Raw genomic sequence first — 24,660 nt, forward strand, 5'->3', positions numbered from 1 at the left:
ATCTCTATATGTCTCACATATAAAGGATTAGCATCATCTCTAACCTCCCAGTTCACCAACTGAATGCAGAGGACCAGCCGACTTGGTGATGGCTAGGCCATAAATTCAAGCTAAGTTAAAGTTTCTGAGGGGGCTAACCTGTAAAAAGTCTAATGGCCCCCCTCCCTCCCACAGGCCCCTTAGAGTATTTTTCCACTCACCTAGATTGTGTGTATCGGTACCAAGATTTGCTACCATTCAGCCAAAAGAGTCTCAGTAAAATCCTTGCATTTAGTAAAGATACCTTTTGTCAGTCCTCATGTTTGTTGTCTCATTTCCTGTTTTATTTAGAAACTTACATCTGGTTTCGTTTCAGGTCATTCAATTCTGATTCTCCTGTTTTCCCTGCGCCCAGATATCCTATCATGTCCAAATGTGTCATACCTCTCTTTAGTATTTAGTATCTGTGTTTCCCTCCTGTTTTTGTCAGTTTGTCTTGTTACCTTGAGCATAGCATTCCAGCATTTAGTCAGTCCAGTTCCTATGTGTATGACCTTTATCACCTTTCGAGTTTTGCCTTTAAGCCTGTGGATTTCTGGTACTTTAGCTTTCATCGGATTGATTCCTGTGTACTGAAATCTGCATTAAAAAGCTGTTTTCTTTTAGCTGGAACCTGCTTCCGTGTCTGCTCTTAGGTCCTGTATGACCACTGTGATACCACCTGTGTTGGCTGGTTGAGCTTGTGTTCTAGTTCATCCCAAAGGTGCAGGCTGGGATCTAAATCAGGCCTCTATAAAGGCAGAACAATTTCTTCAACACCCAAAGAGGAACAAGCATTTCTTCATGGACCTGGCTTTAATTGTGCAGGGTGCTGCACTTTCATGTTGGAGCAGGGAAGTCTCTTCACCAAGCTGCATGGTGTGTAAATGAATTGTGATTTCTCTCCATTATAATTAATGTACGGAGCCCATGAAAAGCTGGGACACATCAAGTACAACTAAATATCTTAAATACTTTTTCTTTCTTTAACATACAGTTGAGCAATTTTTCTTTATTTTGATGAACCAGATTCACAGTCTACAGATACTGAAACAATTTACTACAGAGAAGTAAATTTTCTTCATGATGAAACTCACATGTTCAGCATGTTCATGTTTAGTCCTGCACCATCATGTCAGGAGTGTGGGTCCCGTCCAGCTCCACAATCACTGCGGCCTGGTGAAGACGTTCTGTCTGATAGTGAAACATCTGTTCTCACTGGCTCTTCTGCTGGTTTTAATAAGTGCACGTAATGACATTTATTTCATATCCAGAGGGTTGTTTTTAAAATTCTGTTCAGTATATGGACATTAATGCTTAGGAAACTGAAATAACTCATACACATACACTGAAACCCTGTAATAAGTGCTTGAATAAAGGGGTTTCTTGTTATTTAAATGCATATTAAACATGTCTTGAATAATAAAAGCACATAATATATTGTATGCACAGGAGGCACTCTGTAAAATATTGAATAAATGCTAAAATTGGTTAAAATGCTCATGATAAAAATGACAGGTAGAAGAGGACAGGGGAGCGAAAGACGGAGGGTTAAAGGTTTTAATTACAACTAGGGCTACGTTGTAGCACTAACGGGCCCGAGCACAGGCATTTTGAAGCCTGTTGCGGTTAGTGGAGAGATCGATCAATGTCCAAGCGCACATCTCCGCGTTGCATGCGTTTTGCGCACTGCGGCAAGGACAAACACTTCACTTCCTGCGTCCGTCACGCGATGACTATCCTTGCCTGCTAATTGCTCATTACGGTCCACGCTATCATTTGCACATCACACTGAAAATGTTATGTAAATCGAATGATAGTTGTAAAACAAAGCTTACTTCCTGTTGCCAGTAGGTGGCGCCATCACTATTATTACGTACAGACTAATAGATCTGTTCAAGTAGGGGCTCTGAGGTAGCGTGAGCAATATTGTGTCAATTGGACAATGTTACCACAACTTCATTTTCACACTGATCAGTAGGTGGCGCTATGACCCTGCACTAATATTAATATATGGAGCTGTTCAGGTCAGGATTGTGATTATAGGTCAGCATTTGGGGGCCAGTTGGATAATGCAGAGTGGATTTACAAAGTACTTCCTGTTTCATGGCGAATCAGTAGGTGGCGCTATGACACTGAGGAAATACTGACACATAGAGCTGTTCAGGCTTGGACTCTGATCAGGAGACAGAAGTTTGGTAGTGATAGGACAATGCACAGCGGAGTTATGACAACATCGTCTCCTTTGGCGAAGGATGAACCTTCGTCGCACCTCAATGTTTACAAGGTTTGAGAAAATGTCACAATTCTGACCATGGTCCAATGACTTGACTGAGCTCATTTGAGCTGTGTATTGTAAAGCAGCCAGGAGCAGTGCATCAAAGTATAAAACATGTCACTTCCTGTAGCCAGCAGGGGGGGCTTTGACGACGAGTCAATATTGACACATGGATCTGATCAGGGCGGGACTGTGAATGTGTGAATGAGGTTTGAGGCTGATGGAACAATGCACAGGAGTTATATGAAATCCCTCTTTTTTGGCGAATCATCAAAATTCTACGCCACGCCACGGTCAGAGCGTGTAACGTACACTTAAAAATTGTCATTTTACTCTTAATCATGAACTAAAGTTATCTCTCAACATTAATTGACAAGCATCCGTAAGTTTAATTTAGTTTGTAACATATTAACAATGTGTGAACGAACTCTTCAGCCCTGGGGTGAAGAGTTTGTGCCTTGGGCAAACCATGGTCTTACACTGCCCTCTAGTGACCAATATTGCAGGTGTAGCTCAATCATCTTGATTTAACTCATCAAACTTTAACGCCACGTCACGGTCAAACCATGTGATAAAATCAAATATACCAAAACATAGGGGCTGCGTTCCAGGGGGCGCTGTTGAGCCATTTTGCCACGCCCATTTCAAATTACTCCAGAATTAATTAATTACCGTAGGTCTTGAATTTCCTGCAAAGTTTCATGATCTTTTGAGCATGTCTAGGCCCTGAAAAAGTCCCCCAAAGGGTAATAATAATAATAATAATAATAATAATAATAATAATAATAATAATAATAATAATAATAATAATCCTTTCAATTTCAATAGGGCCTCCCAACCTCGGGTGAAATCTGATGAAAGTCCTATGACAAGTTCGTCAAAGTAAAAATGTGGAAAATGTGGAAAATGGCCATTAAAGTCAAAATGGCAGGCTTCCTGTTGCTTTTTTCCAATTGCACCTCTGACCTTTTTTGTTTGTCTGGTCATGATACACCTGGGCTACGATTTTTGTGAAGATCGGTGAAAGCTAACTGAGGGGCTTTTCCTTAGATGGCGCTGTTGAGCCAATTTTCCACGCCCATTTCAAATTACTCCAGAATACAATTACTTTTTGGGGTTTTGAATTCCCTGCAAACTTTGGTAACAATTTGAGCATGTCTAGGCCCTGAAAAAGCCCCAAAAGGGAAATACAAATCCTTCGAAATACAATAGGGCCTCCCACCGGAGGTGGCCCTTCTTTTATTTTGAAAGCGCCTAACCGGAAGTGGAGTGTGTATTTCACTGCTGACGTGACCGTGTGAGCTTGTGTCTCTTAGTGGAGGTGAGACACTAATATTTCAACTTCTGTCTCACTGGTTTCCTTTGAAGCGCTTGTTTTACATTTTATGTTGTTTGGAAGTGAAAGGACAGAAACATGTGAAGTGTGCGAACTATTTTCAGCTGCGCTCCGTGATATTATTCACACATGTCCTGTTAGCTAACATCACGGCGGACTCTTGTCGCTTAAGTCAGCTGAGCTGCGTGTCATGGCTCTGGTGTGGTGGTGAACATGGACACGACCATTAACTCTTGAGTTCACAGGCAGGATGTGTGACGGGACTCTGGACTACTTGTTGAGTCGGAGGCAGATAAGGCGGAGGGACGGTGCTGAGGTGAGATGGTGTCACGCAGTGAACAGAAGGAGCAGACTGCACGAGGCGGTGACAGGTGTGTGTCCACTACAACATGACTGATCACATCACTGATGGACTTTATCATGATAACACCTCCACCCAGCTCACCACACATTGGTCTGCTGAAGACCATTTCCACCAGTGAAAGAGAAAGAAAATGGGAATTCATCCTCGATAATATAAAATACACATGCTATTATGAGATAAAAAGTATAAAATAGAGCTTCAAAGTTTTATATTATAACTATAACTTTGTGTTTCTAATATCAAGGCCTTGTTTTTTTATTTCATTGTCAGAAATAGGGCTTCCCAAGATATCAGCTCATTTGATGTTACAAATAAAATTGAAGGCACTGTTATGTGTCTTTAAATCAGACTTTGTGTTGGTCCAAGGAACAAACTTTATTTTCAAACCGTTTTATCTGTTTCCTAATCACCAGCTGTCTTTTAAATGCTGAAATGTGGCTGCAGAAGTTAAAATGATACATTCTCTCCATGACTGCACTCTGCTCACCTCCTGGTGGTTTCATTGGTGTTGACATAAAAGCCAACTGTTCTCATTATGTCAGTTTGTAGAAAAACCTGTTTCACTGTCGGTGGTAGTTAATTGTGTCATTCATACATGTGTTACCAGATCATATAGACTAATAAAATACTGGTCCTGTGGCAACGCTGATTATTATAAACACTATAAAACTTTGCTTTCAGTATAACACTACAGCTGACTGTAGTCTGTCTCTGTAGACACTGTAGTCATCAAACTGCCTGTTGAGAATGTATGTGGAGCAGAGCTGACTGACTGATCCATTAGATAAAAGGAGAAACTGATATATTAACACAATCTTTTACTTATTCAATGTGACGATTTGCAGCTTATCTCTCCTCTGTACTGCTATAATGTAGAATTCATTTTATTGATCAGACAGATAATCAAGAATATAATCTGTAGATCAATCTGTCAAGAAGAAAGAAGTTACTAGTTAGAGCTTAAATACAAATGCGTGCCTCAGTCATGCTCAGACGTTTTGTTGATTTTATGATTCCTACATGATGAATTGATCCAAAACTACAGCACTACAGTCCCAATGAGATGAAAAATAAGTGCTCATATCCTGGTGGGACTAGGCCAATATCAAGTTATCTGAACATTTATTACATATTAGAAGCATTTCCACCTATTAATCCTACCCTCTAAGGTCCAGTGTTGTTGACTCCTTGTCACAGAGACACTGATTTAAATCTATGGTGGTTTGTCAGGCTGTGTGAGTTGGGCATATTATTTTAACCTTCCATACACATTCAGTTGCCAGTTTATCAGATATACCGCCAGAGAGAACTTCACACACCTCTCCATGTACTTCAAGTCAACAGACTTCTAAATACGTTGAATCAACAACTCTCTAGACAAGCCTGAGCAAAAAACTGAAGCTTCAGAAAGGCAGGATGAATGGAGGGGCCTTCTCTTAGACTACATAAGTTTCAGCAGGATTGTCTATAAACTAAACAGTACACTTTAACAGAGTAATCCGTTAGGCAATTAGACTGGCACTGGAGTGCATTTTGTCCCAAAACTCTCCTTAAATTCAATCATTTCACACACTCATAGATATCAGTTTTCTAAATATGTCAGATTCTTTTCTTCAAAATCCATACATTATTCTAGGGATGCACGATCTATATCGCTCCGAAGTCCTCCGCCAACAGTACCCGCGCCATCTCCGCTCGCCGGTCCGCGTTTCTGGCTGCGTGGAGCCCCACATTGGGCGCCTCTGTGGCAGTAGACCATGCCACCGGGTTCTCCCACACACAGCCAGAGATGGTACTGGTTCTTTTCAGCATCTTTATTAAATGAACCATGTGAAAACTTACAAACTCTTAAACTTAAAGCTGCTGGCGACTAGCTTTGCAGCTCAGTATTTTATCTGAATTAGTATTTTAATACATTGACATGTCTTATTTGAGATGTCAAAATATTTCATTTAAAGTCTTTTTGAAGGAGAAATTTTCCTCTTCCACCTAAAGTTGTTTGAAGTTTTCTGATGCACTTCACTAAAATACTAAATGTATACTCAGAACTGAGTCAGAACTGTTATAACTGTAATATTTATTCATCCATATTTGCTTACTATATTTTGCAGTTTTACCCTCAGGTGTGCATGAACTACACGCCATGAACTTCTTCTTAAGAAACGTGAAATTATTATCGGTATCGGCCATGTGGAGTATGTAATTATCGGTTAAAAATCCATATCGTGCATCCCTACATTATTCCCTATCTCACTATGTTAACGGAAGGGGGTCAGAGGGGTGGGTCATGCCTCACTTCTCCACAAAATATCATGGAAATCAGTGGAGTAGTTTTTGTGTAATCCTGCTGACTAACTAGTATCATTGGACTTGGAGTCCTTTTTAGATACATGTTAAATACTGAATGAATAGATTTTTTCATTTTATAGTTAATTTACATACATAATGACATAGTCAGTTATATAAGTTGCACAATACATCAGGATAAAATGCTGCAAAAAACGGACCAGCCATCACTGACACAGAGCGACATAGTGAGTTTTTTTTCTCAGTTTTAGTGAGAATGACAGAGAAACTAGTTTAAAGCTCGTGGATTTGTGACTTTGACCTGTTCGTCTTACAGTAAGGAATAATTCAAAGCTTATTATAAAGACTTATCATATGACTAGAGTATCACAGTTATCAGTGTAAACGCAATATTGTTACAATTTCCTAAAGATGTTCAAGTACTGATACACAAACTGAAGTAAGTTCACAACGTATATTTCATTAGTATATTTATTAATAATAAAAATTATGATAATATAGCCAACACCAAATCAATTGTGCAACATTAACATTAAAGGAAGAAGGATTTAGTTTGTTCAACTTATTTTTTACAATAAAAACTTCCCATTGTGTAGGTTTAAATATACACAACCCTAAATGAGTAAATCAAATATGCAAATTGTGCATATTGTTTTTCAAAAGTCTTGGTATAATATCAGCTAATGGGTTTTTCAATGACCAGTTTGACCAACTGTGACCCTTAGGTCCCACTCATATGATTGAGGCAGACATAATCATGAGAGGTCATGACCCCAAAGAGCCAATCATGGCACACCCCCCTGACACAGACAGCGACATCACACTGAAGGAGTGGCTGGAAGCAGTGAAAGAGCACCACATGGGAATAAAACTTGACTTTAAGAGGTGAGACTCCCTTCTATTCCCTCTAACTAATGCGCTGCTTTGTGTGTGATGCTAACCCTGTGGTTAACTCTCCCTGCAGCCTGGAGGCAGTGTCTCCATCTGTGGCTCTGCTGGAGAAAGTGCTGCCTGACCTGAGCCGTCCTGTGTGGATCAACGCAGATATTGTCTCTGGTCCTGGTGGACGGGCCACACCTCTGGACCCTCACGCTTTTCTTTCTGCCGTGACAACTCTCCCCACTCACGCTGTGCTCTCCCTCGGCTGGACGACAGGATGGACTGCTGGGACAGACAACCCAGGTGATGACACTTCATTACCATTGGCTGTGTTTGCATGTAGATCTGTATCAAGTTAACTCCTCAAAGTCTTCACTCTCTTTTGTTGAGATTCAGCAGGTGAGAAAATTCAATTAAATTCTATTTGTATTGCTCGAAATTATAACATACATTATCTCAAGGCACTGTACATACTAAGGTCTAGAGCAGTGGTCACCAACCTTTTCGAGCCCAAGATCACTTTTTAATTCCAAACGTAAGCCGAGATCTACCACCCTGATATCTTCCAAAATACCCACGTAGGAGGGTCATATTTATTATATTTTGCAATTTCTGTTAAAGGCTGAATGTACAAGAAATAAATATACACAAAGAGAGGCAGTTGTGCAACTTTTTCTATTCAATGCACAATATTCAAAATAATATCCATAATATGTAGCTTCTCAGTTCCACATCATGTTGTGCAGAGGAGCTGCTACTGCAGCACAATGTTTTTACATATAGGCTTTGATTTTAATATGGCCACAAATATGATTATTGCCTTGTATGAAAGAAGTCCCTTGTACTCAAATAAATACCAGTACTACACAGTATGAAGCTGTGCATCTTCCACTCCTGCAAATATTTCACAATAAAAAAAACTTTTTAAACAAGGGAATGGATTCCATCAACAGAAATGCTGGAGTGCTTTTATTTTGAAAAAGGCATACAGAAAGTGTTGCAACCATTTGTTTGTGACATAAATTCATTGGATAAACATTAAAACTCAGGTGAAAGATCATTTTCTCTGTTTATTCTGCTGTGAACCACAATGTTTATCTGTTTATGACACAAATGTATTTACAACACTTTCCGAACCCGTTTCAAAGTAAAAGCACTACAGCGTTTCACTTTGTGAATCCAATCATTTGTTCCATTGGGGTTCTGATTGTTATCGACAGACCGAAAGATGCGCATCTTCATACCGTAGAGTCCTGACATTTAGTTTAGTACATAAACCAACTTGTTCTTGAAGGACAAGAACCTGCAACTCCACCGCCAGTAGCGGACACACAGCGCGTGTGAAAAACAGACAACCGACACACAGCTGATCTGCGGCGCGACGACAGCCAGTGAGTCCAGAGAGTTGGGGGATCGACAGTGAAGACTGGGAGATCGACCGGTAGATCGCGATCGATGGGTTGGCGACCACTGGTCTAGATTCTAGACATTAAAAGTCACCACTCTGACACAGCAAGCCAACATCAGTCTAAAGGATTTCGAGCATGATGTTGTAAACTTATCATCCTAACCAAGACTATAATTAAACCCATACTCAAATTCAAATATTCTGAGATAAGTGTTGTTGTTTTTTTGAGCTGTAGATCGTGATTATCGAAATCAAAATAATTTATTTAAAACATTTAAGTTGACTTGTAATGAGTCTAAAATATATTAGATTTTCACTTTCTTAAATAACTGATGAAAAATATATATATATTTTTGTATTCACCTGTAAGGGTTTGTCTACTGAAATACTAGAGGGCTTTTACTTTGAAACGGTTGAATGTTGAATTTGTAGTAACAGCACACTGCTAACTTAAACAGGTGCGGATGAAAACAACCAAATAAGACCTATAACCTTAAGCAGTTGAGGTAAACAAAGGCTCTGGTCATTATTTGAAGAATTGCAGTAGATGGTTTGTAAAACTGTAGATACCGTGAGTAGGCATCCATTGATGTTTTGTTTTCATTTCTTCCAGGATACAGCTGGGATATGGTGCATGTGATTGAGGAGATATGTAGATCCCTGAAACATCCAGTCACCTTCCCAGTACGTGCAGCTCTCCTGGCCCAGTCGTTCTCTCAGCTCACATGGCTGCTGCAGCAGTCAGACAGGTAATTATATACATGGTGAGGCCAGTCAGTCACATCAACATTACTTCATCACTGCCTCATCACTACGTCATTATGCCATGTTGTAAATGTGGGTTGTACTAACTTTGCTCTCAACCTCTGTTGACTTAGAAAACAGAATATATTGGGCCATCAGTGCATTTTAATATTTTTCAGGAAAGGGAGCAATTTTGATAATAAAAATACTCAAATAACACTTTTTGATTCAGCAACAGGTAAATGGCAAAGTTAATGCATCTAAGATTTGCAATTATTAAAGCTAAAGATTTGAATCCACTGCTTGCTTGTGGGTTAACAAAGGAACAGATCCAGTGTCATTCACACACACACACACACACACACACACACACACACACACACACACACACACACACACACACACACACACACACTATGAGCCCGATGTCACAGTTGATAACAGTTCAGGTTAAGAGTAGAGAAAAGTCTTTTTTTAATTATGGTAACAGATAGCCACAGATAACATCTTGAATGAGTAATTATTTGTGGCGCTGACATATCTCACCGAAATGTTTATGATGTCCCATGTCGTTCACAGGTACAGTCTAACTGTGTGGACCAGCCAGAGTGACATATTTTCACCACAGGACTTAATGCCCTACAGAAAAAATGTTGACATTAGTAGAATCTACTATGACCTGCCTGACTGTCAAAGGACAGAGCTCAGTCTGACAGGAGGAGACAATCACTTAGAATAACTACACTGCAAACCAAGTTGTTTTCTGAACTCTGACAGACGACTGATGCCCCCAGGTGGAGAGAGAGGACTGTGAAACTTGGCTCTGTCTAACCAGGGGAGTCAGGACCACTCAAGGAGTTGACTTAAGTCTTAAGACCTTTCCCTAATGCATAACTTGGGTTTCTTACCCACTAGAAGTGTGTGGTGGTGCTGCCCTTTGCTCTGTCTTTTAGCTGGGGAAGAGGGGCCATCTTTGAATAGTGTGTTTACAAACAGCCACTGACAAATCCTCCAAAATGTACCTTTGAGTTACATTTCTAGTGGCAATATCAGAATCACTCAGGATCTTAACAAGAGGAACTAAAGTGAAGTATATTGATGAAGTCTCTGTTACAAAGTCTGTTTCCCGTCTGACCACACACAGCAAAGTTGATTTTAGTGACAGGGTCATGGCGTACCCCTGTACATCACTGTAGTCACAGGTGACAAGTTTAACCACTGGAGTTGTCAGGGGCAATTTGGGATTCAGTATCTTGCCTAAGGACACTTTGGCATGTGGAATGGGGGAGAGAGCGATCGAACCGCTGATCTTCTGGTTAGTGGACAACCCGCTCTACTTCCTGAACCAGAGCTGCCTGTAGCAGTAGTGTTTCACTGTTGTAGCTGTTTTAGCTGTAGCTGATGTAATGCCTTGATACTTGGTATCAAAGCAGTACATTGGTTTAATGTGCTGTATGAAAATGCACCTATTTTACATTGATATCAAGTTGATCTTCAGATGTAAAATCTTTATATGCAAAGTAATTAGAAACTGAAGCTGTAAAATAGAAGTAATAGTAAGTACAGTGTATAAAGTAGTGTACAGTGGTGATTGGGCAGCTGTGGCTCAGGGGGGAGAGTGGTCATCCTCTTACCAGAATTTGGTATTTTGATCCCAGTCTTGCTCACTCCGCATGCCAAAGTATAGACAAAGTACTGCACATAGATGCAGTGTATGAATGTGTGTGTGAATTGGGGAATGGCAAAAACCTGTACTGTAAAGTGCTTTGAGTGGTCATGAAGGCTATAAAGGCTCTTTTTAAATACACAGACCATTTTTCCATTTAAAACTATGGTTAAGAGATCAAGTGACAAAGTACAAGAGACAATATGAATAGGAATGTTTTCAAATGTAGATTTTTTTTTATACTTTACATATTACATAGAACCCTAAACAATGAAGTAAGTAAATAAGTCCACCAAATACTGTATGTGTATTGTATCACATCTGGTTAATTCAGACTTTACGAATGCACTTGAGTAGTTCAGATAATCCACTCACTAAGACATTGTAGTGAACAATGTCAATGGAAATGGTATTTGTCCTCTAACTGGTGTCAATGAGCTGGAGGGAAATATTAGTTTGGATGATCTGTGTTGAGCAGAGATTTGTCAGATGATTTTCTATCAAACTGTGAGGTTGAAGACATCAGCAGATGTTAACAGCATCGTGTTTACAGTGTATGGATGTGAGATGGATCCTGGGACAATCCTCTTTTAATAAAATATTTACTCAAGTTGTTTGGTCTCATTATCACTGGCATCACAGTTCTGCTGTGAGAGCTCTGCTGATAACGGCTTTTATTCTCTGCAAATAAAACGCTGAGGAAAAAGTCCGAAGCAACCTTGTTTTCACTTTATGCACAATGTTCACCAAAATATAACATCATCATAACTTAAAGTGACTCATCCTGATACAAAGCAACTCATTTTCAATTGAATAGCTTTACTGAAAATACAGAGTATAATACTACACAGTTTGTAGAGGAACATTGAAGGTTGAATGTACCACTAAAGTGTTGCTTCTGGCCACTCTGTAGGGAAACATGACCTGGATCTGAGCGGTGTTCTTGGTGCACAGGAAGACAATTACTGCCCACAAATGAAGCCATGGACTTCCAAACTACTTTTACAGTAGTAAAATATTATTATACTTACTATATAGTATAGTTATTATGACTCGATGATTAAAAACAACAAAAAACAGCATATTGACCACACAGTCTTTCTCATGTACAAAAAAATCACACACAAAGACAAATGATTGACAAATGAAATACATCCAATACACCCAATGAAATAGCTCGACTATGTTAAAGATAATGGAAATGAAAACATACTGCATATGGACAGTAATAGCAAATACAAGTAAAACTATAGGGAGAGGAGACCCCCTTGTGGAAATTGATAAGGAATATATTTTATTATAAAAAAATGACAATAAAGCCAGATGAATGATATAATAAATGTATTATTTTATTGTTGGAGGAAACCGGAGCACCTTCACTAAACCCACACCACTATAGTAGACAACAGACACATTCATAAAGACAGCTCAGTACCGGGAATCAAGAAGAAGCCTTATGGGTGAGAGGTGAAGAATCTTCAAGTCCTGTAGCCTATGTACATACGCACAGCTCCTTGATATGCTGTGACATCATTTATGACACCCCTGACAACTGTTTCAGTATAAAAAGTTGTAACTTTGAAGTACAGGTGAATGTTGTTGATTATTATACATGTATCTTTACAATTCAGGCCAGCAAAACAATTATACATTGATAATGCCACTGTAAAATGAAAATATAAGACTTGATATACATAATATATTTTTATATATATTTACCTTAGCTGCAAGCAACAATACTTGGGTTCTTTCTCCTGTGCGCTGAACAGAGGGAAGCCGCTCAATCAGCATTAATTAAATACGCGAGGAGCAGTGAGCAACAGTCAGGTTTGACAAAGCTGCTCAAAGTCACTTCAGCTGCTTTAAATCTGTTTCATGACTGTGTGGGACCAATTATACTTATTTCAGCATTGACTGTATATAAAGATGGACAGAATGACAGCTCCCCAAAAGTGAAGCCAAACCATCTTCATTGCTCCCTGGTGGCTGGCTCGAGTATGGATAATAAATTGCTGCCTCCTCCATGTTAGTGAAGAGGACATGGGCTGAATTAAAAGGTTAAAAGGCAAAGAACACATCAAATAAATCTTTCGCAAAAATGGTTTCCATGATTTTAGGTATTTCTTATAACACAAACCAATTGGCATAATGCCAGTATACATAGAAGACACCATCACTGACAAACAAGACAATGTCTTACTGCATGTAATGTAGACAAATAAATGTTCAAATGTTCATGTTTGTATAATTTTTTTGTATCAATAATTTGATGCTATAAAAAATGAAAAGTCATGATTGACATCTAAGACTGACTTGCCATTGGTTAAGCATGTGTATCGGTGGAACCTCGATACTGCAGCTCTACTCTACGATTACTACTGTGCAGATTCTAACTCCAAATGATGTCAAAAGTGGCAGCACCCGTATGCATGTCATTTTAGCTTAATCTTTCTTGTAGCCTTGGGATGGAGAGATTTGTAGGTGCCAACCGTTGACATGCACTGGACTAGACATGCTGACTAAAGACCCAGCAGATCTGTGTGAGCTTTACATATTGAGACTGGTACATTAATGCAGTGTTTTACTCTTCTGGAACTACCATGTTGTAAGCATTGAATTGTGTTTCATATTTGCAATATTATTTCTCACTTTTGAAACTTTTCTGTTGTAGGAGCTGTTGAGGAAAATTGTTTCAGCATATGCAAATTTAGAAAATGAAACATTTGTTTAGTTTCTTTTTTCGCACTGAGTTTCATACCGAGGTCACATGAACTGGCATCAGCAATGGTACCACATGTATGGTACAGAAATGTATGATATGGACAAAAGCACTTACATCTTCTATACTAGTGGCCAAAAGTTTCCTCAAAGTTGACCAGCTGATTTATAAGCTCACTCTGCATTGAGTGGCGTCTCCACAGCATTTTCTTGGCTTTTAGATTCCTCGGAAAAACAGGTGCACATGGTAGAATAGGCTTTGACCCTGTATTTACACCATTCAGCGTCTTACTACTTCCACTCAAAGGGTGGGAAGTGCTAGAGCTGACCCCGATATCAGGTATGGGAGCATGGGGATTCAGGGGAGGAAGGTATCCAGGGCGAGTGTGGGCAATGTGATCCAGAAGATAGGTCCCTGAGCCTCTACGCTCAAGCCTGGCTGTGTCTCGTCTCTGGGCTGCGCTCTCCAAGGACTCCCTGGATCCTGAGAGAGTGGAGGACCTGCTGTTGACTAACTTGTGCCTTTCTGATCCCACTCCAGCTCCACCACTGTTCTTGGTGCTATTTTCTCTGCTGCCAAACTGTGGTAACTGAGAGTCTGAACTGTAGTGGTTCATACCAATGTTCCGCCGACGGACCACATTTTTTAGACTTGAAACATTCAGTTGTCTAAGACAGAGGGAGGAATCTTCCTCCAAAGGACTGGATTCATGAGGAAAGGGGACACTGTCCTGATGCAGGTTTGGGTGTGAAGTAAAATGCAGTGAACTTGCAGCACTGTCATATGACATCTTTCTACCAAAGCCTCTTCTTCCACCTCCTCCCCTATTCTCATGTCCTGGCGTGTTCTCTAGTGCTTTCAGTAGCCCTGTTGTTTCTTTGACATCGATACTGAGGTGGCGTGAAACAGCAGGAGGTCTTCCATGGATTGCAAAGCTGGTGAATTTGAGAGACCAGTCCTCCTCAGCTGTAACTTCCACTGGCTCCTCCGTCAGGGAGCAGGTCTGGCTCTGCTGGAGCAGCAGGGAAGGACTTTTGGTCCGAGGCTCCGAGTGTAGTCTGTGGAGATTAAGTCGCTTATCCACTGTAGGAACACATAAAGGACTAGGATGTTGGATTGGAGAACCTGGTTGAGATATGACTATGCCAGGCCCTGAGCATAAACACTGGGAATCCCTGTGGCCAAGAAAAGGGGAAGCACCCACTGAGGAGCCCTTTGGAGAGGTTTGCAGCTGGACCTCATATGCAGACATGCAACAAGGTGGAGTGTAATGGAGACGCTCCTCGAGGTCAGGAGGTGGAGGAACATTGAGGTACTGTTTAGTCACCTGATGGCCAGATGGCAGTTTGTTGGTGGTGATGATGATAACTTCTTTACCCTTCACCTTGCAGGCATCCAGGAGGACCCTGAGGACATCCCTGTTTCCTGAATTGACTGCATAAACCAATGCTGATAATCCTGTGTGATCCTCCAGAGTTGGATCAGCTCCACTGCTCAGAAGAAGTGAAAGGATTTCAGCTCCAGCTTGTTCGAGGCATGCGTGCATCAGAGCCGTTTTCCCTGTCTTGTCTTGGATGTTTGGATCAGCTCCACTTTCCAAAAGATACCTATTGGGAGTGAAGATCACATTTATTACACCAAGAAAGTGGAAGCTAGTAATCCTCAACAAAAAACACGTACTTTCACCAATCATGAACTTACCGAACCATCTTGTGTTTGGGTACACTCTGGGAATCTGTGTGGCGTGTCTTGCAGGCTACCATAAGCGGTGTCTCTCCATGTTCGTTACTCTCATTTATGTAGGCCCCGCCCTCCAAGAGCAGCCGAGTCAGACGCAGACGACTCAGACACACTGCCTTTAGCAGAGAATTGCCATCTGTTCGAACCTCTGATGACTCATCCATTGTAAGGATCTTTGATAACTTCAGTTCACCTTCAGTGTTTGATGGGAGATCCACAGCCGAGTGCCTGCAATAGAGGAAGAGGAAGTTCTCAGGTATGAGGTGGGCAGCTGTTGGTGGCTTTACATTGTGGGTCCTCAAGTCAGAGCCTCAGATAAACTGCAAAGTTCACATCTTTTTTTTTCTCTGATCCACAATCACAAACTCATTCCCAGGCTTCTCTGCATGTATTACGATCAGATTGCAAACAGAAATATTGGCATACTTACGATACATGCTCGTCTGATGTGCTGTCTTTGCTCTTCTCTGTTACTCTGCTGCTGCAGGTGAGGCCCTTATATGAACGGCACTCACCTACACAGCCCATAGAAATGATAACATATGTCTTTATATCTGAGGTGATGTTGCTTTTTCAACCTTGAACTCTGAAGATGACGCACATGTCTGCATTTGTAAAATACTTCAAGAATTCCTTGTATAGTTGCCAGTGTACAATGAGGTTTCACAATGGTAACAGTTAAAACTCCAAACATTCCATCAGCTGTTTGTTCAGAAGATGGGAAGCGACGCAAAAGCGACAGTTAAGGGCACAACATCTGTTCGGTCCTTTTTCCAGCATCAGACATGAGAACACAAATAGATTTTCATCCTCTCCTGAACAGCCACTATTCATTCCTGCAGCAAATTGTGTGTGTGCCCTTGAGTTTCTCAGAATCTATCAAACTGTGACTGAGAGTAGAGTGTGTGTGTGTCAGTTGGGTACGCATGTACGTGAATACATTAGATGACACATTTTAAGTGGTCAAAGTGTTGGTGTACTTTTCAGTGTATACACTGTGGCATCTGAATTATCTGTACATCCTGATTGTGCCGTAGCCTAGCCTAACAGAGACCACCTTTATTAACCAAACAGATAAAGTCCCATCACTGCACGTCTGTCTGATCCTGAAACTAGATTTTACCCAATGATATCACCTCCACAATGTTACATGCATGTGTAATACTGTTAATGATCAGGCCATATTGTGCTTTATGGCCTTCACACTAACTCTTTAAGCTAATGTTAAAGGGAAACTGGTATTTTTCAACCTGGGTTCTAGGTTTATAAATGTGGATGTGTAAAAGAATGGTACTTACAAAAGATTTTGCCTTTGGCCGAGTCCGCATGCCGAAGTTGTGCAAGATACTGAACCCTAAATAGCTTATTCCCATAGAGAAGTGCTGCACATAGATACACTGTATGAATGTGTGTGTGAATGGGTGAATGTAAAACTGTACTTTTCATGGATTTTTAGTGGTAGGGCTAAGGGGTGAATTGGGACAGGCCCTTAGTACACAGATTCCAAAAGTGCCATTCATTTCCTGTACGTGCCCACATTTATAAACATATAGGGCCAAGGTTGAAAAATACTGGACTTCCCCTTTAAACTATCCTACTACCAATCTAAACGCCAAACATTTTAAGTTTTCAAAACATTGAACATTAAACATCAATTTTAAGTAATTTTATAAATTGTTACTAAAATGTTTGAAACAACATGAGAGCAGAGTTTGTGGGCTGATTGTTGAAGCTCTTGTGAAATATACAGCATGGCTTGATTTAGACCATCAGAGATGTAGATACTATATAATTGAGCTATTGTTTTTAATGCAGCATCACATTAGCAACATTTCACCAGTGTAACTGGTTGGAGAGGAGCTCATTTTAACTGCGGTATAAACTGTTGTTTGTTTGATCTGTAACACTGAATCATATTTTAGAAGTTAATAGTTTAGTGTGTAAAATCTGTAACCAATAAAATAACCAATAATATTAACCACAGGAGATTGGAAACTAACCTGTTTTACAAATTGGGTGCTTGAAGACACTGGGATTCACCCAACAGGGACGGGACATAAAGATACTATTGATAGCATTATGGGAAATAAAGGAACTAAACATTTTAAACACAACTATAGGTGCAACATAACAACTACAAATAGAGATATCTTGTGCTCTTCTGAACAGAGGTTGAACATTGTTCCTTCAATCTGCCTCTCATAAGTCCCCTAACTTTATGGGTATGCATTACTGAACCTAGTGCTATTGTAACTATCTGTACAATGCTGTAATGGTTAATTAGGCAGGACTAAAGCTGTATATGTGGAGATCAGGAGGGTTTAACCTTTGTTAGCAGCCTGTTCAGTTGGTTGACATTCAGCCTCATCTGTGCTTCTTTGAGCCTGGCCTTCAGCTCGCACCAAAACAGACAGAATAGCTAATGACAGAGACCGCAGAGAAAATGTCATTCCTTACCATTACTCCACAAGTGAAGGCTAGATATGTTTCATTCCATTCTCTCAGGTAAAGACATCAGTATGATTATTTATCCAAGTAAAGTACTGGGGTTTTATGTACCAGGAATATATTCTTTTTTTTGAAAGCGACAGAAATAACCCTGCAAGGACAATTTTAATGAAAAGAATCCTGTGCTGCCTGTCATTTACCACATGAACATATTCAAAATTATGATTACATGTGGCTATCAGAACAAGCAGATGATTATCTATGCATTATTTACTGGATATACCACATTGTTGTCTACCAAACCAGGATGAAACATCCTCAGTGACGAGTCCTGTTTCAAGGCCGTAAAACGTTTTTTGAGGTAGAAGTAACGGTTTTACATGAGTTGTATCCTCCCGACTTGAGCATGATGAGGTGTTTATCATCATTTCTACTGTTATACGTATAATTTTTACTGCATAATTAAGAGAACATTTTAGAAAATGTATGGCACACAAATGCAGCAACACAATATAAGATTATTTCCAAAAGCACAACTGTTAACATTGACACTACTTTCAACACTTCAGGTTATCGTTGGTATGTGCACAAACTTACCTGGATGTGTCTGGTTCTTTACCATGGAGGCTGTTCAAACTGCAGGACCCCTACAGCTGATGGGTCAGCGTCGCTGTGCAGGCTGAGGAGGAGTGTGGAGAGCAGACATCCGTGCAGGGGAATGACTGATGAAAGTGAAGAGTGTGGAGACAGATATTCATCAGATGAGAGCGAGAGGCTGGCCTATGGCTGCTGAGGAGCAGGAAGCACGCAGCCAATGACAGCACATCCTATTATGAGCAGCAGACGGTGGTCTTTGGTGAAGCATTTGCGCAGGTACGACTAATTTTTTCACCTTCACGTATTTAGACTTAAGATGTGCGCGATGACAATGGTGCAGCTGACGTCACCGAAAAGTTCAAGGCTGCAGACAGATTTGTTTTGGTGAGGATTACACAACAGGAATTTTCACTCACTTTGAGGACACATTACTATATTCTGAAGTTAGTGATGGAGTAAAATAGAAGTCACCTATTGGCCTGAGATTGATTTAGATTTTCTAACTTGAGGAGAAAAAATATTTTCTCCTATGTGTGAACACACAACCCATGAGGTTTAAATTTACTGTTCTTTTCCTCATACTGATTCATCTCTTACAATTTCCTGTTTACTGTGTAACTTGATACATTATACGGACATTTTCACATCAAACTCAGCTCTGGAATGTAATCCAACATATGTGCTGTTATGTCAGGTGATATGTCACAATGCCATCTCTTGAAATACACCTGGGAACAAAGCTGTTGTCTGCTCCATCCCAGGCACTCGTCCAGCATTCATTGTGTCCTCCATGAGGAAAATTATTCCTCTGTGGATCTGGGTTTATTTACATGCACATGTAGCAGAAATTGGAGTCTAATTTACACACAAAATTCTAATATGAAAAATTATGTTGTGGTTTTGTAAAGGAAATTAAAAAATGTCCAGAAAAATTTGCTTGTAGTTGTATATCAAAACAGCCAAGACAACACAAGAGTGTCTTCATATAGAACAGGGTGCAGAGAGCTGCAGATGCAGCTCAGAGAAGCACAATGTAGCCAAATGTGATGGATGAAATCATGAGAAATAGATTAGATTTAAGTTGTTAGCCTTTGATTCCATAACTGGAGTTGATTATGTGTCCCTCGCAGCTGAGGAGCACACAGTAACAATCTATTTAGCTGGTGTTGCTGTAAAATGTCGAATAAAATATGATTGTATTTAAGATAAACCCTTTTCTAATAATTACATCCCCCCCTGTAAATGACTGCAGTATAGCTGAAATCAAAATTTATTGCAAGAAAATATATAGAAAATACAACTTTGTATGACAGCACCCAACTGTACAAATCACATTAAAAACCAGCAGTTACATTACTCTGGTGCCATTTACAAAATCACAAGGCTTTTTAAAAATGTTTCCTCTTCATGGCTCTATGCTCTCATAGACTTCAAATCTGTACTGGATACCGTTCTCCTCCTGCAGCTCCTGTGGCACTCCTGGGAACCTGTGGCAGACACAAACTTTACTGTGCAGCCCATCTGGTGTATACATGAATGTTAAAAGGTTCAACAACACTATTTGTGTAAATTCAACAGCCAAGAGCTGTATTAACCAGATACGCCTGGAGAGACATTACTGAAAATAAATCTGGTTTTGTGACCATGATGCAGATGTTAGCTTACATCAGCATTAAAGGACAACGTGGGTTTTATTTTAAACTGTTGGTTTCTTTCAAAGCAGTCGGATCATCTGATTTCTTCACTCATCTGATGCGTTCTTTGTGCCCCAAGACCTCAGCAATTAACTAGTTAGTACAATACAAACCTAACTAACTAATATTTGCCTTTCACAGACATATCAATATCATATTATGTTTGTGATTTACGTCGATATTAAAACTTGTATTTTACAGAGTAAAACAATGCAGAAAAGATGTGAATTTGTGTTGACATTTTACATAAATACATGTTAATGTTCTTACTTCAAGTTTTACATAGTTGGTTGTAATTGTGTTTTCATCTCGATTATCATTTTTTAAAGGTTATGGTTCAACTGTAAAATATCCTGTAAAAAGCCTCAATTTCTTTTTTGTCATAAGGGATTTATAATGACTTCTTAGGAATCATTAATCAAATAGTGTTTAAATATATATATTGGCCGATATATCAGTATCTGTAAATTTCTACTCCCCAATATCGGCATCTGCGAATGTGGTTGTAGTTTAATCCTAAATGACCCACAAAATGGTGATGTACATGTGTGCTGATCTTACTCTGGCAGCTGCCGGTATTTGTCTGGACTGATTTCCGGGAGGAAAGTGTCACAGTCAAACTGCTTCAGTATTCGTGTGACAAACAGTCTTCTGGTCCCCGGGCTCTCCATCATCTCCTGGTAACCCAAAGCATTCAAGGAATAATTATTACAGAGAGAAAAGGGGTTTGTATATGATGCAGGATTGTGTGGAGTTTAATTGTATCCTGAGGTGGTTCACCACGACCATCAGATTTTAAAACAGTAAAATTCTGCTAAATTAAATAGTATTTGGATATTATTTCCTTTCTTTTTCCAGAAGCACTTCATTGAATTCTGTTTAAAAAAAGACCAATTTCTTCAGCAGTTTCTTTTTTTTTTTTTAAACCAAAAACGTTTATGAAGTAAGAATTTCTGTGACTTAAAATTCTCCCCCATTGTGGTTATTTATTTATATTGTTAGAAAATCACTTGTGACCAGTGCACACCCTGGGTGCTCCATGCAGTACCTTGTAGAGAGAGCTGCCTCCTATAACCCAGACCTGGTCGGCCTGGTCAGCGAGCTCTGTGTCGACGAGCCTGAGAGCCGAGCTGAAGTCTGCCGATAGATGGTGTGCTCCTGCAGGGGGCGCTCTGTGGGAACACAAGGAGTTGTATTAGGTCACTGGCCCTGTTCAAACCAGGTATTAACATCCGTCCTGAGAGACCCAATTACAAGTGGACAGCTCGGCGTTCGTCTCTTCACACCTGGTATTAAAATGTGTCCTGAATGTTTCTCCTCCGCTCTAGATGCAAATAAACATTCTGTTCACGAAGACCAAATGCTGTTGTTTTTACCTAGTGTACGGTTGCCACAAACAAATCAACGTTTGTGCACTGAGAAGTGTTAAAATATGCTGTGAAACTGTAGCGGGTCAGATAACATCAGCACATTTGCGTTCACACAGAAGGTGGCCACGTCCGTCCCAGACCACATCTGAATTTGGTCGGACTGATCAGATCACGGGTCGCGTTTGGGTGTTGATCACTCAGGACAGATGTAATTACCAGGTCTGATCTGGTTCACTGATGCAAAGTGAAGCACGTTCCACGTTAGCCCCCGTAGCCCCTGCTCAAGTGACTCTGAGCAGCTAACATCCTGCCAACTGACCATCGTGTTACTTATTGACTTACAGGGTCGCTTCACCTACATTACTAAAAACATTTCCTCACCTCTAATGGCATCAATTCATGCTGATAATTGTTTTTGGACTTCATCAAACTACAATTTCTGTCAAACAAGAATTCATGAATTACAGAGATTTGAAGTGTCTGAACCTAATCAGACAGGACTGTGGATGTGAACCTGGGTGTAACAATCACCCGATAACTACACTGCTGTTATTATATGTAGCATTAACTCATTCATTCAAAAAGAAAGGAACATGGCCTCTGAATGCAATCCAGCCAGCAATTACATGTTAATAGCACTCAGTGTTTATTTATATGAGGCAGGGTTACTGGACTACTGCTGTAGAGGCTCACAAAAGAACCTGAACACACTGAGAAACTCAGTCAAATAGAAAGCACTACAAGCAGGTTGCAGTGTATCTACAGTGTATTTCATTTGTACACACTGTCGTGCGTCAGCTATAACTGTGTGTGACACATACTTGCACTGCCTGCTGAGGACGATGTTGATCCTGTTGTTCAGAGGTCTGTTCTTCTCCGGGATGGAAAACCACGTCTTCCTGCCCATGATCACCACATTCTGTTTACCTGCAGGACAACAAGGTTAGAGTCCTCTCCACGATACTATAAAGGAAATCAGTAGATATAAAGTGCTGTTCACATCACTGGCTTCATCTGTTGAGATGATGGCTTTATGTCATTTAAGTATTTGTCCTTTTTTACAAAATGGCTGTTAAGAAAAACGTTTATATATACAGTAGGTACCACATCACCCCACTAGAGCACTGCGCTCCCAGAACTCAGTATTTCTTGTTGTCCATAAAGTCTCTAAAAGTAGAGTAGGAGCCAGAGCTTTCAGCTATCATGCTCCTCTCCTGTGGAATCATCTCCCACTTTCAGTTCGGGAGGCAGACACCATCTGTACGTTTAAGAGTCGGCTTAAAACCTTCCTTTACGATAAAGCTTATAGTTAGAGCTGGTACAGGCTTGTCTTAGACCTGCTCTTAGTTATGCTGTAGGACTAGAATGCCGGAGGACACATGACACACGGAGCTTCTCTTTCCTCTTCTCCCTCTTTATAACATTAATGTCTCATCAATACATGTTATGGAGTTGACCTCTTCCCAGAAGTCCTTGTGCTTTATCATTGCAGATCTAGGATCATTGCTGCGGCCACATAGTCGATCGTGATCGAGGATCATGATGATGCATAGTGGTGGCAGCTGATAGAGTATGATTACAACTAGATTGCATAGATATACAATATTCCTCCTCACATATACTACCATTACTGCTCCCTTCATCTCATTCAGACATTTTTTTTGTATAAATACTTTTACATTTAAGTTAGACACTGTCTTTTATCATGAACATGTACTGCTCTTCTGTCTGAGACAAATTTGTGAATATGGGCTATACAAATAAAATGGGTGATTGTTCATAGGAACTGCATAGCCTGATACTACATCCAGACTATTTACACAATAAGCTTGGTGTAATGACTATAATGTTACATTACAAATATTTTATAGGCAGTGTAAATCCTTTAGCTGTTGTCTGGTTGTACACACTAAACCTGTTTCCTTACTTCAGTTTATCTCAGCTTCTGCTCTAGTACGTTCATGTATTATTTGTTTCTTATGTTTACAGTCTGTGGTTTCAAAATACCTCAATAAAGTGAATGTTTAACTAGGATATAAAACTCTTTCAGGCTTTAGTGTGTACAGTCGTGCAGTCTGTGGTTTCAATAAACTTGTAAACAGTGAATGTTTAACTGTGGAAGACACTTTGACCTCTGAACCAGGCATGATTATAGTGAACCAGGTGAACTTCGGTACCTTTCTCAGATGGAGTCGCTGTCATGCTTCTGAAATGTTTGAATTCGTTGCTGAAAGAGAAGACGACAGGATTTATTTGTTTCTGCTGCAGTGAGCCGCCGCCATGTGTCTTCCTCTGTTGTGTAAACAGATGCTAACCTGCGGCTCGTCTGTTAAACAGACTGAAGCTTTTCATGATTTCCATGAAAGTGACTAACCTGAGTCTGACAGGGTGCCAGGGCAGGTTCCCCCTGTTCCCGATCCCCAGGTCAGGACACACCGCCACGATTCCGTTCAGAATACGGGACATTTTGTCACAGAGCTGGACACTGACGCTGCTGCTGTGTTCACACTGCTGCTTCCCGCCAGCCACTTACAGAAGCACCGGAAATGACGACAAGACTCCTCCTCCTCTTTCTTCCGGATAAAATAATTCCTTATAATGATGATTGGTCAAATCAGTCCTCCACAAACTTTAATGATTTTATTATATAATATAATTTGTACATGGAGACATTAGCCCTTACCAAAAAGTTAATGCACTGTTTTACTATAAAGAATGACTTTCTATGACCCTGGATTTCATTTATCACATGTATTGACATCTCTTTTATTTATATATATTTAAATTAAATGAACTTGTTTGTTTATATGTAATTTTACTTGTATTTATTTTAATTTAATTGACCTTTCATTTTTAATTTGGACTGTATTGTCTATTAATGGCTAACTGTCTACATATTCTATATGTTTTGGCAAATAACTGAAAAATAAATAATTCTTAGGTGAAATCAAATTCATTACCCAGCTCTTTTGTCAAATTCGTTTTTTTAAACATTTATTGTGGTTTTACATTTATCCTTCCATCATCATTACTACTGTATTGTGATTATTATACGCTACATGATTATTATACACTTATTATACAAATATATA

General features: G+C 39.9%; 3 protein-coding genes across 4 annotated transcripts; 1 reads left to right on the plus strand and 2 right to left on the minus strand.

Annotated features, from left to right (window-relative positions):
* The first annotated feature begins 3,600 nt into the window (after nucleotides 1–3,600).
* On the plus strand, nucleotides 3,601–11,610 carry fam151b (family with sequence similarity 151 member B). The gene is made up of 8 exons (XM_034595847.1): nucleotides 3,601–3,617; nucleotides 3,762–4,003; nucleotides 7,029–7,188; nucleotides 7,268–7,485; nucleotides 9,204–9,339; nucleotides 9,914–10,165; nucleotides 10,690–10,834; nucleotides 10,913–11,610. The coding sequence occupies exons 2-6, from the start codon at nucleotides 3,883–3,885 to the stop codon at nucleotides 10,071–10,073; spliced, it is 795 nt and encodes a 264-aa protein (XP_034451738.1). The 5' UTR covers nucleotides 3,601–3,617; nucleotides 3,762–3,882; the 3' UTR covers nucleotides 10,074–10,165; nucleotides 10,690–10,834; nucleotides 10,913–11,610.
* Nucleotides 11,611–13,846: 2,236 nt separating this feature from the next.
* On the minus strand, nucleotides 13,847–18,603 carry ankrd34bb (ankyrin repeat domain 34Bb). Its single transcript, XM_034595778.1, has 3 exons — nucleotides 18,505–18,603; nucleotides 15,421–15,687; nucleotides 13,847–15,326 (listed from the first exon to the last, which is right to left on the minus strand). Exons 2-3 carry the CDS (start codon nucleotides 15,621–15,623, stop codon nucleotides 13,847–13,849), a joined length of 1,683 nt encoding a protein of 560 aa, XP_034451669.1. The 5' UTR covers nucleotides 15,624–15,687; nucleotides 18,505–18,603.
* A 1,153-nt stretch (nucleotides 18,604–19,756) lies between these two features.
* dhfr (dihydrofolate reductase) lies at nucleotides 19,757–24,105 on the minus strand. 2 transcript variants are annotated; one of them, XM_034595874.1, is made up of 6 exons: nucleotides 23,943–24,105; nucleotides 23,746–23,795; nucleotides 22,390–22,495; nucleotides 21,247–21,370; nucleotides 20,760–20,875; nucleotides 19,757–19,991 (listed from the first exon to the last, which is right to left on the minus strand). In XM_034595874.1, exons 1-6 carry the CDS (start codon nucleotides 24,032–24,034, stop codon nucleotides 19,910–19,912), a joined length of 570 nt encoding a protein of 189 aa, XP_034451765.1. In that variant the 5' UTR covers nucleotides 24,035–24,105; the 3' UTR covers nucleotides 19,757–19,909. The 2 variants fall into 2 exon arrangements, with proteins under 2 accessions (XP_034451765.1, XP_034451766.1); XM_034595875.1 differs by lacking the exon at nucleotides 23,746–23,795 and having other exon boundaries at nucleotides 23,943–24,077.
* Nucleotides 24,106–24,660: the final 555 nt, after the last annotated feature.

Source organism: Hippoglossus hippoglossus, chromosome 9 (genome assembly GCF_009819705.1).
Source record: "Hippoglossus hippoglossus isolate fHipHip1 chromosome 9, fHipHip1.pri, whole genome shotgun sequence".
NCBI classification, from domain to species: Eukaryota; Metazoa; Chordata; class Actinopteri; order Pleuronectiformes; family Pleuronectidae; genus Hippoglossus; species Hippoglossus hippoglossus.